At 48.1% G+C, this 14,295-nt stretch overlaps 1 protein-coding gene across 1 annotated transcript in view; it reads left to right on the top strand.

Moving 5' to 3' along the window:
• Positions 1-9,061: 9,061 nt before the first annotated feature.
• LOC111145772 (myosin-16) overlaps positions 9,062-14,295 on the top strand; it is a 64,055-nt gene continuing 58,821 nt past the window's right edge. Inside the window, exons 1-2 of the mRNA XM_022500962.1 lie at positions 9,062-9,082; positions 12,237-12,456. Of these exons, the coding sequence (XP_022356670.1) occupies positions 12,247-12,456 (210 nt within the window). The 5' untranslated portion in view covers positions 9,062-9,082; positions 12,237-12,246. The remainder of the gene's footprint in view (positions 9,083-12,236; positions 12,457-14,295) is intronic.

Raw genomic sequence — 14,295 nt, 5'->3', positions numbered from 1 at the left:
GATGGATGGATGGATGGATAGGTGAATGACTGGATGATGGATGAGAGATGGATGATGGATGGATGGATGGATGGATGGATGGATGGATGGATGGACGGATGGGAGATCACCCAGCTGAGTTGGGGTTTGAGTCCACCTGGGCTTTTCAGACACTGAGATTTATTCAACCTTGGGAGACTCACAGAAAAAAAAGAGATTCTCTCCTTTGGAAAAATAAGAATAAATACTTCTTGGCAAAAAGGCATGATGCCAGGAGGATGAAAAGTTGGAAAGGTTTTTAGATATTTTTGAAATAGTAAAATAAAAATGGTACTTCAGTGTCAAATAAAATCAAATTGTGATGTAAGTCTAAACGCAGTATGAAAGAGAAAGAAATGGAGCTGGAGAAATTGATCTCCAGCAGCCTCGATCACCGTGTTTCTTGGCTCCCATAAAATTCACCATTAATGAGGAAATCTCCAGCTGGCTTGGAATCAGAGACTTTTCAAGCTGAGCTGACTTTGGAGAACTCCTTGTCCAGGTCCCACGTTCTTTCTGTCCCAGCTGCATAGCACTGTGTTCAGAAAAGCCTGTCTTAAGCCCTCTCTTTCATTTCAGAGCCTGCAAGGAAGATTCCAGCAGTGGCCTGCTGGGGCTCACCCTTCCCTGAGATGACCCTACAGGATTCCAAGGGTCTCTGGGGTTAGGGGCTATTTCTGGGCCTCAGGCTCTGTGTCCATGTTTGGTCTTCAAGGAGCACAATGTGAACTTTCCTCCACCTGCCAAGGCTTCTTCCTGCAGCCCTCCTGGGAGGACACTGATCCCCTTTCCTCCAAGATGGCAAACAACAGCTGAGAATGTAACTTCTGGACCTAACCAGGAAGGACCCTGCAACCACCACCCTGGGGCACAAAAAAACGAAGGGAGCATCCTGAGACACATCGATTTGCCGTTTGTTTCCTCTTCCCCCCTCCTGCCCCTAAAAAAGAACTCCGGGGCCTAAAAACAGTCCTCATTGAAAAAACTTCAGGCAATACTGATACGTTAAAGACAGTTTAACTTGGGGATGCCTGAGTGGCTCAGTCAGGTAAGCGGCTGCCTTCGGCTCAAGTCATGATCCCAGGGTCCTGGTAGAGCCCTAGATCAGGCTCCCTGCTCAGCAGGGAAATCAGTTTCTCCCTTTCCCCAGCCCACCCCCCCGCTTGTGCGTTCTCTCCAGCCCTCCCTCTCACTTTCAAATAAATAAATAAAATCTTTAAAGAAGGTTTAACAAAAAAATCACCTGAAATTCCCCACCCAGAGCTAATGGGTGGGATCATCAGGCTGAGCATCCTTTCAGACAAGCTGTTGCCGCATCTGTTCACACGGGTGCCATTTTGCAAAAATGGCTTCAAACTACTCCATAATCCTTCTTTAAAAACAACAACAACAACAACAACACTATGCAGTGGGCTTTGTTGAATGCCACTGCATATGAATTTACATTGTTGGTTTTTTTTTCATTGTTGGTTTAAAAAAAGTTCATTGTACCTTTATTGAACTTTACCTATATTTGTATTATTTATATCTTTCATGTTATTTTTATATTCACATTATTAACTCATCCCCTACGGATGGACATTTAAGTTGTTTCCAACATTTTGTGGAAAGCCAGCTCAGAGCTGCCTGAGAAAGGGGGAAGGGAAGTAGGAAGGATGACCCTTGGGCTTCCAAAGAGGTCGTCCAAGGGGCTGAGGCAGGAGCCTGGGCTGGGCGGTGCCTGGTGAGGGGCAGCTCTGGGCCCAAGGCTGGAGGTAGGTGTCAGAAGCCTCAGGGTTGTCTCCATGGCTTTTCCAGATTAGAGGGTCCCGGAGCCTAAACTGCCCCAGGGCTGTGGGTCTGGGAGGACCCTGCCCTACCAGCCTAACAATAACCCACACACTCAAACTGTGTGGCATGTGGAGCTGGCACAGAGAGGTGGCAATGAGATGCCCCCCTAGGGGGGGCAGGGATCAGGCTGCTAAGGACATAACCTTGCAGACACCTGCAGAAACCAGCTAAGGAACACAGAAGCATGATAAATATATTCCAATTCTCTTCCTTCCCCTCCCTTCTCCAGCCCCAAACCAAGTTAGAACTCCTGGCTCCAAAACTTGACCTTGCTCAGAGAAGCCCAACTCGCTCCATGGAAGCCTCCCAGGAGATAAGCATTAGTAGATGGAGGCAGAGTTTCTTAGGGTGTCCATTCTGTGTCATTTGGGGAGACCCTTAACAAGTAGGCAGCATATTCCTACTTAAAAGCATTTTCAAGGGGCACCTGGGTGGCTCAGTGGGTTAAAGCCTCTGCCTTCGGGTCAGGTCGTGATCCCAGGCTTCTGAGATAGAGCCCCGCATCAGGCTCTCTGCTCAGTAGGGAGCCTGCTTCCCCCTCTCTCTCTGCCCACCTCTCTGCCTACTTGTGATCTCTGTCTGTCAAATAAATAAAAGCATTTTAAAAAAAAAAAAGGCATTTTCAAGACAAGACACAGACTGAGAGAAAATATTTACAAAATACATATCCAACAGTGGTTTTATATGTAGGATATATGAACAATTCTTAAAATTCAGTATAAAAGGGCATCTGGGTGGCTCAGTCAGTTAAGCATCTGCCTTCAGCTCAGGTCATGATCTAGGGTCCTGGGATCGAGCGTCTTGTCTGGCTCCCAGCTCAGCAGGGAGTCTGCTTCTCCCTCTGCCCCTTCCCCTACTCGTTCTCTCACACACAAAAATAAACTTTAAAAATCTTTTTAAAAAAATTCAATATAAAAAACATACACACAACTACCTGATGACAAAACGCCGGCAAAAGATCTGAATGGACACCTCACCAAGGAAGACACATGGGCGGCAAATAAACAAGTGAAAAGATGCTCAACATCTGAGTTGGTGGTGGTTTAAGAAAGCATTTTCAGGGGGTGCCTGGGTGGCTCAGTCATTGAGCGGCTATCTTTGGTTCAGGTCATTATCCCGGAGTCCTGGCTTCGAGTCCCGCATCAGGTTCCCTACTTAGCGGGAAGCCTGCTTCTCCCTCTCACATTCAGCCTGCTTGTGTTTCCTCTCTTGCTGTTTCTCTCTCTCTCTCCCTCTGTCAAATAAGTAAATAAAATCTTAAAAAAAAAAAAAAAGCACTTTCAAGCCCATAATCGCACTTGATTTTTCTATCAATGGTCATTTATCGTTATTATTTTTTTTAAAGATTTATTTATTTATTTGACAGACAAAGATCACAAGTAGGCAGAGAGGCAGGCAGAGAGAGAGGGGGAAGCAGGCTCCCCGCTGAGCAGAGAGCCCGATGCGGGGCTCCATCCTAGGACCCTGGCATCGTGACATGAGCTGAAGGCAGAGGCTTTAACCCACTGAGCCACCCAGGTGCCCCAATATCATTATCATTATTATTACTTTTCCCATTTCATAAGGAAGAAATGGCAGAACTGAGACTCAAAGCCATGGAACTCTTTCCACTTGATATGTTTCTGTGTTCTAAGAATATTCTAGAAGCAAGCACTTAGTATCTGATTGGATAAAGCCACACTTCTCATTTCAAGCAAGGAGAGAAGGCCACACCCCATCCACATACCCCACCCCCCCCACCATCACGGATAGACAGGCTGGTCTTGTAAGCAGTGGGACCTAGGTGCCAGGAAACGTCCTGAGGCAGTGACTGTCGAATGTCCCGTAGCAGGGCCTCTCACAGGCTGGAGACCATCCCCCGTGGACCTTCAACAACTGGCCCTTTGCTTCATAGAAAGGGGAGCTCTTCCAGGAGGAGCTGGTTCCCAGCCCAGGGCGTGGCACACACAGCAGGAAAGCTAAAGTAACTTTGGCTTCCTGGCCCTGGATCTGGACAGGAGTCCGACTTTCTTCAACACCTCTTGACTGAGAATTCTGTCGTCACGAAGGTTCTGGGCCCTGGTCCTGGCAATGAGGGGCCGTCCTGGGGCACTGAGTGTGGGGGTCTCAGGTTGGCACAGGATTGACCAGGTGCCACTCCTTCACCTTTATCTGCTGTGTCTCCTCTGCCCTCTCCAGTCCCCTCCCCCCCCCAGAGGCTAAGGGACCACAGTGCAAAGCCCTCCACGGCAGAAAAAGTGTCTAGTTTATTGTATATCATTGCTAGGGTCCAGCAAAGAACTTAGTGCAGAGCTCACGGAACTGGGAGAAGAAAGGAAGACACCAAGGGCCAGCAGCCCTATTTCCTAAGTCCGCCCTTAGGGGGCAGGGCCCAGCTCCCCATGTATCTAAGTCCAAGGGTTTCTGGATGTAAATGCCAAGAAAAATTCCCATCTCAACTACCGCCCGAACACAGTATTGTGCTTGGAGTATTGTTCCCACCGTACAGTTCCAGCTTTCCTCCACACAACACATATTTATTGATCACCTAATAGATGCCAGTCACTCTACATGAGCTCCCTTCTTTCTCTGAACAAACCTATTTGGTAAGTACTGCTACCATCCCCATTTTACAGACAAGAAAATTGAGGTGGGGAGAGGTCACAGAGCTCATAAGGGACAAACTCAGAAAATCTGGCTTCAGAATCCAGTTTTTGATCAACACACTCTATTGTCTCCCAGGCCAACGCCTGTCCTCACCACGCTTACATTCGACAAGGGAAAGAGCTCAGAAACCATCTAGTAGATCCATGACACGCTATTGAGAGTGATAAGCATTGGAAAGAAAAATAGGGCCACGTCTCAGACGCTCACTCACTGTGTGTCTTTGGTCAAATTGCTTCACCTCTCTGAACTTGTTTTCTCATCCACTAAAAGCAAGTCATTACTCATCTGCACCACCCACCCGCCCAGGGTCAAGCTGGAAAAATCCAATGAGCTAATGGACTCAGGAGCGCTTTGTTTTTATTGTTGTATCAATACCAAGCCATGACTCCAGGGAATGTTCTCCCCCTGGGGCATCTAAGTCAGCTTGCTTTCTACAGAGAGGTATAACAAAACTTCTCCCAGATATCTTCATGAGCCAGATAATTACAAGCCCAGTGCTATTCTTACCGCATTTTTAAAAAAGATTTTATTTATTTATTTGTTAGAGAGAGAGAGCACGAGCACAGGCAGAGTGGTAGGCAGAGGCAGAGGGAGAAGCAGGCTCCCCGCCGAGCAAAGAGCCCGATGTGGGACTCGATCCCAGGACGCTGGGATCATGACCCGAGCCAAAGGCAACCACTTAACCAACTGAGCCACCCAGGCATCCCAACTTACCACATTTTTAAAAGCAGAAACCACCTCATGTATCCACCTACTCTTGGGAGGTAGTATTCACCTGACAGTTACTTTGAGGGCCTTCTCCCATCCAAGCACTCCTACTGAGATGGAACTTTCTGGAACATGAGCCACAAAAACTCCCTAGTGAAAAGTTCAGGAGAGACAGAGGGGCAGGTGCTAGGTATCATGTTTCCTCCACTTGTCCCGTGTCCCAGGAGGCTGACCTCTACTGGCTGCCTCCCCAGGTCCCTGCTCTCCAGCTTCTGGTTGGGTATGGCCAGAGGAAATGAGGGGAGGAGATGGGTGAGCAGGTAGGGAGATCTAAGCAAGGCCCTCCTGGTCTGGTTGGGCAGTAGCTGGACCAGCCCCCTGAGGACTTCACTTTTCCCACTTTTCTGGGGTGTGGTGGCTTTCCCATTGCCTCTCCTGCCCATTCCCCTAAACCCTGCCCCATCTTATTCGATAGGCTCTCCCTTAAACTCCAGGCTGTGACCACACTGGAGTATGCTTTCTCCTGCTGGGGCCCGGACTGAAAACCTCCTGCCAGGGAACATTCCTTCTCAGAACCACTATGAGTGCAGTCCCCTTTCTTCTCACTGTCCCCCACGCTCATCAGCCAGAGGATGAAGATCGTGTGGAAATAAACTGAAAGGATGATGGCTCTGGGTGGGGCACTCTAAGGATGGTCTCCTGCAGCCTCTCCAGGATAACTGTCTTTAAAGGCCCCCCCCGGGAGGGTGGTGGGGCATGGGGAGACCACCTCCCCTGCTCTCCCCAGAGAAGCTCCATTTATCTCTGTTGATTCTCTCTCTCCCTCTGCCCCTCCCTCCTTCTGCACAAAGTTCTGCCTATGAAAAGTTCTGAGGCTAAAGAAATTGAAAATGACCCTATCAGGTGATCAGAATTTGGGAAGCAGCTGATCAACAGGAATGGCACCTCAGCAGCATTGAAGGCATCTCAGCCAAACTCTTATTTTACCTTTGGGGAAACTGAGGCCCGGCACAGAAGAAATGGGGTCCGTCCTCAAGGGGTGAAGTATTCGGGCAGATAGGAAAGGGTCCGTGTCATAATTGCTTATTAATCAAATTCTTCATTGACAGATCCCAGTTTTCAGAACACAATAATAATGCTGCAGGGATCAGTCGACAAAAGGAAGTGTCTGCAAAACATTAATATGCATTAAATAAGAAGTTCTTTGGTTATCTCTGTAAAGTAGCTGCTTCCCAGGCCCAAACCCAGAGGAACAAAAAAAGGAAATCAGCTCTGTGCTCAGATGGGTTCCTTTTTCTTTTAAGAGTGAATTAAGGCAGCTACAACCTAAATATAAAATTTAAAGCCATACAACTCTTAGAAGGAAATGCAGGGGCAAATCTTCATAACCTGGAATTTGGCAACAGGTTCTTAACTATGATGCCAAAAGCATAGGCAACAACAACAACAAAATAGATTAGACTTTGTTAAAATTAACTTCCATGCATCAAAAGGCATTATCAAGAAATTGAAAACGTCTACAGAATGGGAGAAAATATTTACAAATCATATATTTGATAAAGATCTAGTATCTAGGGGCGCCTGGGTGGCTCAATTAGTTAAGCATCTGCCTCTTGATTTCGGCTCAGGTCATGATCTCAGGGTCATGAGATCGAGCCCTGTATCAGGCTCTGGGCCAAGTGTGGAGTCAGCTTGAGATTCTCTCTCTACCTCTCCCTCCGTCTCTCCCTTTCTACCCCACTTCCCCTGCCCCTCCGCTCACATGCTTTCTCACTCTCTCTGCCAAAAATAAAAAAGGATCCAGTATCTAGAATATATAAAGAATTCTTAAGACTCCACAACAGAAAGACAAACAACCCAATTAAAATGTGGGCAAAGGACTTGCACAGACATTTTTCCAAAGATACACAAATGACCAATAAGCACATGAAAAGATGCTCAACACCATCCGTCATTAGGGAAATAGAGATAAAAACCACATTGAGATGCCACTTCACACCCACTAGGATGACCATAATTAACAACAACAACAAAACAAAACAAAAAGGAAAGTAGCAAGTGGCACTGAGGATCTGGAGAAATCGTGAATCATTGTCAGGAAGGTAAAATGATTCAGTCGCTGTGAAAACAGGTGGTTCCTCAAAAAACTGAACACAGGGGCGCTTGGGTGACTCAGTCAGTTAAGCATCCGACTCTTGGTTTCGGCTCAGGTTGTGTTCGCAGGGCTGTGGGATCAAGCCCCATGTCTGGCTCTGGGTCCAGCAGGGAGTCTGCTTGAGAGTCTCGCTCTCCCTCTGCCCCGCCCCCCACTCCCACGCACCCAGGCGTTCTCACTCTAAAAATAAAATCTTAAAAAAAAAAGGGGGGGGACATAGAATTACCAACTGATCCAGCAATTCTAGTCCTAGGTAATTAGAAGAAAAAAAAATTGAGAACCAGAGCTCAAATAATTGCAACCCTACATTCATAGCAGCGCAATTCACGGTAGCCAAAAGGTGGGAACAATCCAAACGTCCATCAGTGTGTGAGAGGATAAAATGTTGCAGATTCTACAACAGATTACTATTGAGCCTTAAACAGAATGAAGTCCTGACACCTGCTAGAGCTTGGATGAACTTTGAAAACATGACGCTAAATGAAAGAAGCTGGGCACCAGAGGTTAGATCTCGTAGGATTCCGTTCATAGGAAATACAGAGTATAGGTAAAACCATAATGATAGAAAGCAGATTGGTGGTTGCCCAGCCTGAGAAGCTGTTTAAAGGGTACCAGGTTGGGTGCCTGGGCGTCTCACTCAGTTAAATGTCTGTCTTCAGCTCAGGTCATGATCCTGGATTGAGTCTTGTGTTGGGCTCCCTGCTTAGTGGGAAGTCTGCTTCTCTGTCTGCCCCTCCCCCACATTTGTGGGCACACTTGCCAGAGCGCACGCTCGCTCGCGCTCTCTCTCTCTCTCTCTCTCTCGGAAAAAACAACAACAACAATAATAAAAATCTTTAATAAGTAGGGGGTACCAGATTTCCTTTGGGGCAGATGACGTATTGAAACCAGGCTGGGGTAGTGGTTGTGCAACTTTATGAATGTACTAAATGCCACTGAGTTACTCACCTACAACGGTTAATTTTATGTTAATTTGTCTCAATTTGAAAAAACAAAACAGTGGGGGGGGGGTTAGAGATAAGGGTGTACATAGGCAGAGCATGGAAGAAAGTCCCCCAGGCAGCTTCTCCCTCCAGACCCAGAAGCCGTATCTGAGCTCCAGAAGGGTACAGATGGGAAAGGCAAGCCCAGCAAGGGCAAGGACTTGTGCAAGGTCATGGAATGTGTAGGAATCCATGCAGGATTTGGAGGCAGGGCTCTGGGACTTAAAGCTGGCACTGCTGGCCATAATGAGCTGGAAGGGGGCCGTGGCCGTGATCAAATGAGTGAAGTCTAAGCTCATATTGGCCTTCCAGACTGACAAAATCATCAACCCATTGGTTATCTGGGCTCATCCATGCCAACGGCTTTGGGTAAGTCAACCCGGGTCTTCCTCCTTGAGAGTCGTCCCCCTCCATGGGCAGAGTCCTAGCTCTAAGGAGAAAATGTATTAGCCAACTGTTCTATTTCTGCCCACAGCTTGCACCCCTGGGCTGAGATCATCAGTTTCCCCACAAGGGCAATGGGAGGAAGGAGAATGTCCTAAAATTACAGCATTCACTGATCCCCCCCCGAGGGACCTGGGAGCATCCAGTCTGACTCTGGAAGGTAAAGCCAGCTGAGCAACCAGAGCCCTGAGGGGCTCTTTTCTTTTTTAAGGTTTTGCTGGCTCAGACCTGTTGGACAGGTATAAAAGGGAATGGCCAGCCTCTGCTCGGCACCCAGTCTCTTCCAGTGTGGTCTCAGGTGGGTACCATCGGGGCTGCGGGGGGGAGATGGGTGCTCTGGAGGAGCCACCTGAGGAAAGTGGGTGGACTGACAAGAGATTAGCAAGGCTGAGCAGGAGGCGAGCATTTCTGGAGCCTTGGGCTGCAGAGGGAGCATATCATTCAGCGCTCCAAGGAGCCTGGACCTGTAGGCAAGGAGGCAGCTAGCTGCTGGGGCTCGTACCGCATTCCACCTGCATTCTACGGTGAGACAAGGGCAGCACTGGGATTCAAACCCTGACCAGCCACACTTCACTGTACCACCTGACTTCCCTGGTTGGGGGAGCGAGGTGCTGGGTTCCCCCAGGGCTCAGTCCCAGCCCTGTCCCTCCCACACGGTAATGCATCTCTGCTCCTACACCCCACCCCCAGACCCCTTGCAGCTTTTGCTGAATGTTTTCTTGAGCTGAATGTTTTCTATGTTCTGTGGTTTATGATTTTAAAAAGGGGGTCTGAGGGGTGTCTGGCTGGCTGGCTCAGTTGGAAGAGCATGCGACTCGATCTCGGGGTTGGGAGTTCAAGCCCCAAGTTGGGTAGAGAAATTACTAAAAAAAAAAAAAAAAAGAAGAAGAAGAAGAAGAAGAACTTAAAATTTTTTAAAAAGAAAGAAAGAAAAAGTGGGTCTTAATTATCAAAGATGCCTGGAGAGAGCTGTTGTCTGCAGCGCCAGGAGATGCTTGAATATGCAGGGGGACCTGGGCTCACTACTAAGAGATGGGCTCACTACTAAGCAAGGGACTGTGGTCACTGAGAGGGGTGGAACCTGGTGTCAGAGTCTGTACAGCTGGGAGGGTGGGGGGCTGGTCCCAGGGGTTCCATGTCCCAGACCCCCAGGCCAGGACAATAGCAATGACCCCTTAGCTATAGCTCCTTGCAAAACCATCGTCAAAAAACCAAAACAAAACACAGAAGCAGCCTAATCCGGAATAAACAAAGGAGAATTTCTGGCCCTTCCTCCCACATTAGAACAATTTTAAAAGGCACCTAGCCCTCAGACACGAGCAGTTGCTTTGTTTTAATGACAAGTCTAATGCATTTTAATCTGACTTTGCTGATACTTGCATTTTCTTTTTCATGTGGATTTTGGTCTCATTTCCTTGGTGACTTCCATCTGTGTTAAACAGAAGCAGGAAAATGAGGCAGCAAAAAGACAATGCAACTGAGCCATTGGGGACAGCAAATGACAAAAGGAAGTTTATGTTGAGCAATCCTCTCTTCCAGAAAGGGGGAGGGGGAGGGGGAGGAGGCGAATGCAGCCTCCACACTGCCCAAGGTGACTTGCGGCAGAGCCGAGGGAAGGCCAAGGCTCCTGGGTGCTGGATGGACTGCTAGAAGCTCTCGGGACACTGAGGACTCCCAGCTCAGTGCTCCCCCGGGACAGGACTCAGGATGAGGCAGGCAGGGTTCTCGCCCCAGGCTCTGGGGTCTTCAGTGGGGAAACAATTCCATCCTTTAACAGCAATGTATCATTCATTCCTTCCCCTTTGTAACACAGGCAACAAATCACAGTCCCCAGCACCTGTGACTTTGTTTTCATAGCACGGGACAATGTTGCAGAGAGCTCAAAAGATTGTCGGTTCCCATCTTTGCTTCAGAATGCTGTTGGGTTGTGAGAACCACGGCCAGATCATGTCATTTGATGCATTAGTGAAGGAGGATACGTATTACTGTATCAAGCAGGTTTACTTAATTTTGTTAATTATATTTTAATACTATTTGTTTCCTTGGTAATCCTATGCACCTTACTACCTGAATTTAAAACGTTCATTTTGTCCAGTGGGAACACAGGCATCACCAGGTGGCACAGGGTGCCTACCCCCTTCCTCTCGTTCTCATTTTCTGTGAAACAGACCAGCTTTGGGGCTGTGGGGCCCGAAGACAGAGGGACCCCACAGAGAGATGAGACCAGGAGCAAGTGTCTGGTTTGGCCGCCACCTCTTGGCTGTCCTCTATCAGCTTCTTCTGGAAACACCAGAGCCCTTGACAGAAAAAGCTGGAGCCCTCCTGAGGATAGCTCAGGGCAGCGGGGATCCTGGGAGGCACAGTCCTGAGACCCTCCATCCCCAGCTGGCTTATTTAGAGCTGGACACTGTCCTTGGCCTCTAGAACAGCACTGCTGACAAAGGGCCTCAGAACCACACCCTCTCCAAACTTCTGAGAAGGTTCTTTACCCCCAAGACAAACTGGGATTCCCCCAGACTTCTCTCTTTGCTGCCATGAATCCCCAGTTCTTCTTCCTGGTGGTTTGGTGAAATTCTCTGGGTTTGGAGACCTAGAAGCCCAGGCTTACCCCCAGGCTGGCCTCATCTTAAGAAAGGTAATCCCTGAATCCGGGCAATTATTCTGGACCAACCACTTGCTTAGCATCTGGCAAAGCCTATAGACCTCAGCTCAGATTACTGTTTTTAAATACATTAAAAAAAAAAAAAAATACATGGGGTTGCAAAGGAAACCGATTATATTAAAATACAGTTATCAAAATATTTACAAGTTACCCTGTGATATAGTAATTAAAAGTATACTTCTTTGTAAGTAGATTTAAATAACAGCTAACTCAGGATCTAATAAGACCATGATTTCAAAGTTGAGATGAGGGTAAATAATATTTTAAGATGTTTACAACCAGGCTAAAATGAAAGATTAGCTGTGCTTTCTGCCGGGGACAAACCCTACAGGAACTGTGTTACTGGGGTCCTACTGTGCCTTGTGGCCTCTGTTCATACCTTAAGGGAAAGCAAAACCAAGTAGTAACTGTTTTCTTATACCAATTTCATGGTTAAAATCCTTGCTTTAGCCTCCCCAGGCTCTCGTCTTCTCCTCCATAAAATGAGTTTCCTGATCCCTACCTCACAGCCTTAGTGTGAGAGGCATATGAGAGGACAGGTGGCAAAAGTATTTTGCAGTTGGTGGGGGGCTATAACAACTCTGAGGTGCTATTAACTAATTTCTAATTCTTGATTATTAAGACCTAATGCCACAAGACCTCCAAAGTGACCTGAGAGAAGAAACCCCATCTCTATTGGGGCATTTGTTGCAGCCTACCCATCAGTCTTGGCAAACTGTCCTTGTTCTTCTCTACAGCACCCAGGGAAGCACTGGTTCCCTCCCTTGGTTCCCTCCTGCTCCTCCATCAGCCAAGCCGTGATGCCTGGTGGATACAAAGGTGAATGTGGGGACGATGTGGACCCGATGCCCTTCCTGGCACCTCCAGAAAAGGAGAGGATCGAAGCCATGAACAAGCCCTATGACATCAAGAAGTCCTGCTGGGTCAAAGACGAGAAAGAGGGCTTTGTTGCTGGGGAGATCCAGTCTGAACAGGGCGACCAGGTCACCGTGAAGACAGTCAACAACCAGGTGAGTGGGGAATAATCTCCAGGAAGACACTGAGCTTAGGGAGTGGCAGATACTCAGGCTCTGCTGTCCATGCTCAAGAGGCAGGATGGTTAAGAGGGCAGATGCCTCTGAGTCCTGTGTGCTGACCTGACTACACTTGAACTATGGCCCTGGGCAAGACACCTGCCCTCCCTGAGCTTTGACTCTCCCCCAGTAGAGACTCCAACATGGTAGGACACACGCAAGTACATTGTATGCTCTGAAATAGCATGCGTGTGCACGAGATTGTGTGAGAGTTACTTTCATGGGGCACGGCAGTGAGCATCGCAGACGTCAGCAGTTGCACTGTGTGCTCACAGCGGCATGAGGAACATGAGGCAGGGCCCAGAACACCCTGGCTAACTCAGGGAGCTCTCCACCTGCGTGCCCACAGTTGGAGGCTCAGAGTCCCTTGCTGCATGGCGGCAGTGCTGGAGCTGGCTTGTCCTGGCTTGTGAGGACCCAACACCCAACGCTAAACAACCAGGGACTTTGCAGCCGAGTATTAAACTTTTGGCAGCTTGATGTTGTGACAAATGGTATAAATCAGGGATTCCCCCACCCCCCCGACCCATATAGCTGGTTTACCAGCACACTTCTCTCTCTATTGGTCTCCACTGTTTTCTGACTGTGGGGGTGACGAGAGAGTGGATAGCAATTTGGGTTCGTTAAGCCGCTACCCTATGGCAGACTCCTGGTGAGGCACTGGATGTTTTGTTTAATCCTTTCAATAATCTTATGTAGTGGGATTTTAGGAGTTACTATTTTGTAAAGAATGAGGGAGGACCTACGTTAACTTGCCCATGGTCACAAAGACAGCAAACACCAAGCTCAGATTCAAACCTAGCTGTATTGGGCTCAAACACCCACATGCCCCCAAGTCACAAGACCATTTCTCCGTGGTGGGCCGAGCAGCAGGAGTGTGAGTTGGTCCTCGGTCAATGTCAGGAAGACAAGAGGCCAGAGACCTGCGATCAGAACCTGCAGCAGCTGAGCTGAGATCTGTGCTTTGCTTCACTTCGAGGGGAGCAGCAGCAGGGAGATGAGACTATCCCCAGATTCTAGGGGACTGGAACATGAAAGTCAAGCTGACTTCTCTGGAGAACCGACTTTTCAGAAGGGCAGAGCACTGCGGTGTAATGTACGAGAGCACTGAGGAGTAATGTATGAGAGCTTGGATCCCCAGGGGCCCTGGTTGGGATAGACATTAAGGACAGCGCATAACTTCTGTGAGCACCGCAGGTCTGGGACAAAGACTGACTCACCTGACCTCTAAGAGAAGGGTAAAAGCCCCTGTCCTCTGCCTCCGCTGACAGAGAGAGAGAGAGAGAGAGAGAGAGAAGTGTTTGCCTGAAGGCGAGGCCCAGAGATCTGGGAACTCCCAGAAATGGACTCGGAATAAAACCCAGCTTGATTTACCATGGGTGTGGTGACCATTAGTGGGTAGATTTTCCAGAACTGTCAAGGTTTCAAGTTATCTGTCTAGTGGACTCATAAATTATTAAAAGTCCCAGAAATCCCAGTGCGTGTTCAAGCCTCACATCTCAGGCTATAGGCAGCTTGTCAAAGATGTTTATTTTCTGGATCACATGGCTTGAGCTGTGGTCCCAGATGCTGGAACTTAAGAGCTGGTGCTGGCTTTTACTTACACATGAAGAAATTGGGGCGCAGAAGGAGGATGGGGTTTGCCTGCCGTGCACAGGCACTCCAGGATCCTAACCCTGTACTACTACTTTCACCCTGACACATTAACTGCTCAGGATTCATTGTATTATTATTATTATTATTATTATTATTATTATTATTATTATTATTATTATT

This window comes from Enhydra lutris, unplaced genomic scaffold (genome assembly GCF_002288905.1).
Source record: "Enhydra lutris kenyoni isolate GAN:26980312 unplaced genomic scaffold, ASM228890v2 scaffoldscaffold13, whole genome shotgun sequence".
NCBI classification, from domain to species: domain Eukaryota; kingdom Metazoa; phylum Chordata; class Mammalia; order Carnivora; family Mustelidae; genus Enhydra; species Enhydra lutris.
This window is presented reverse-complemented; position numbering and strand designations above follow the sequence as displayed.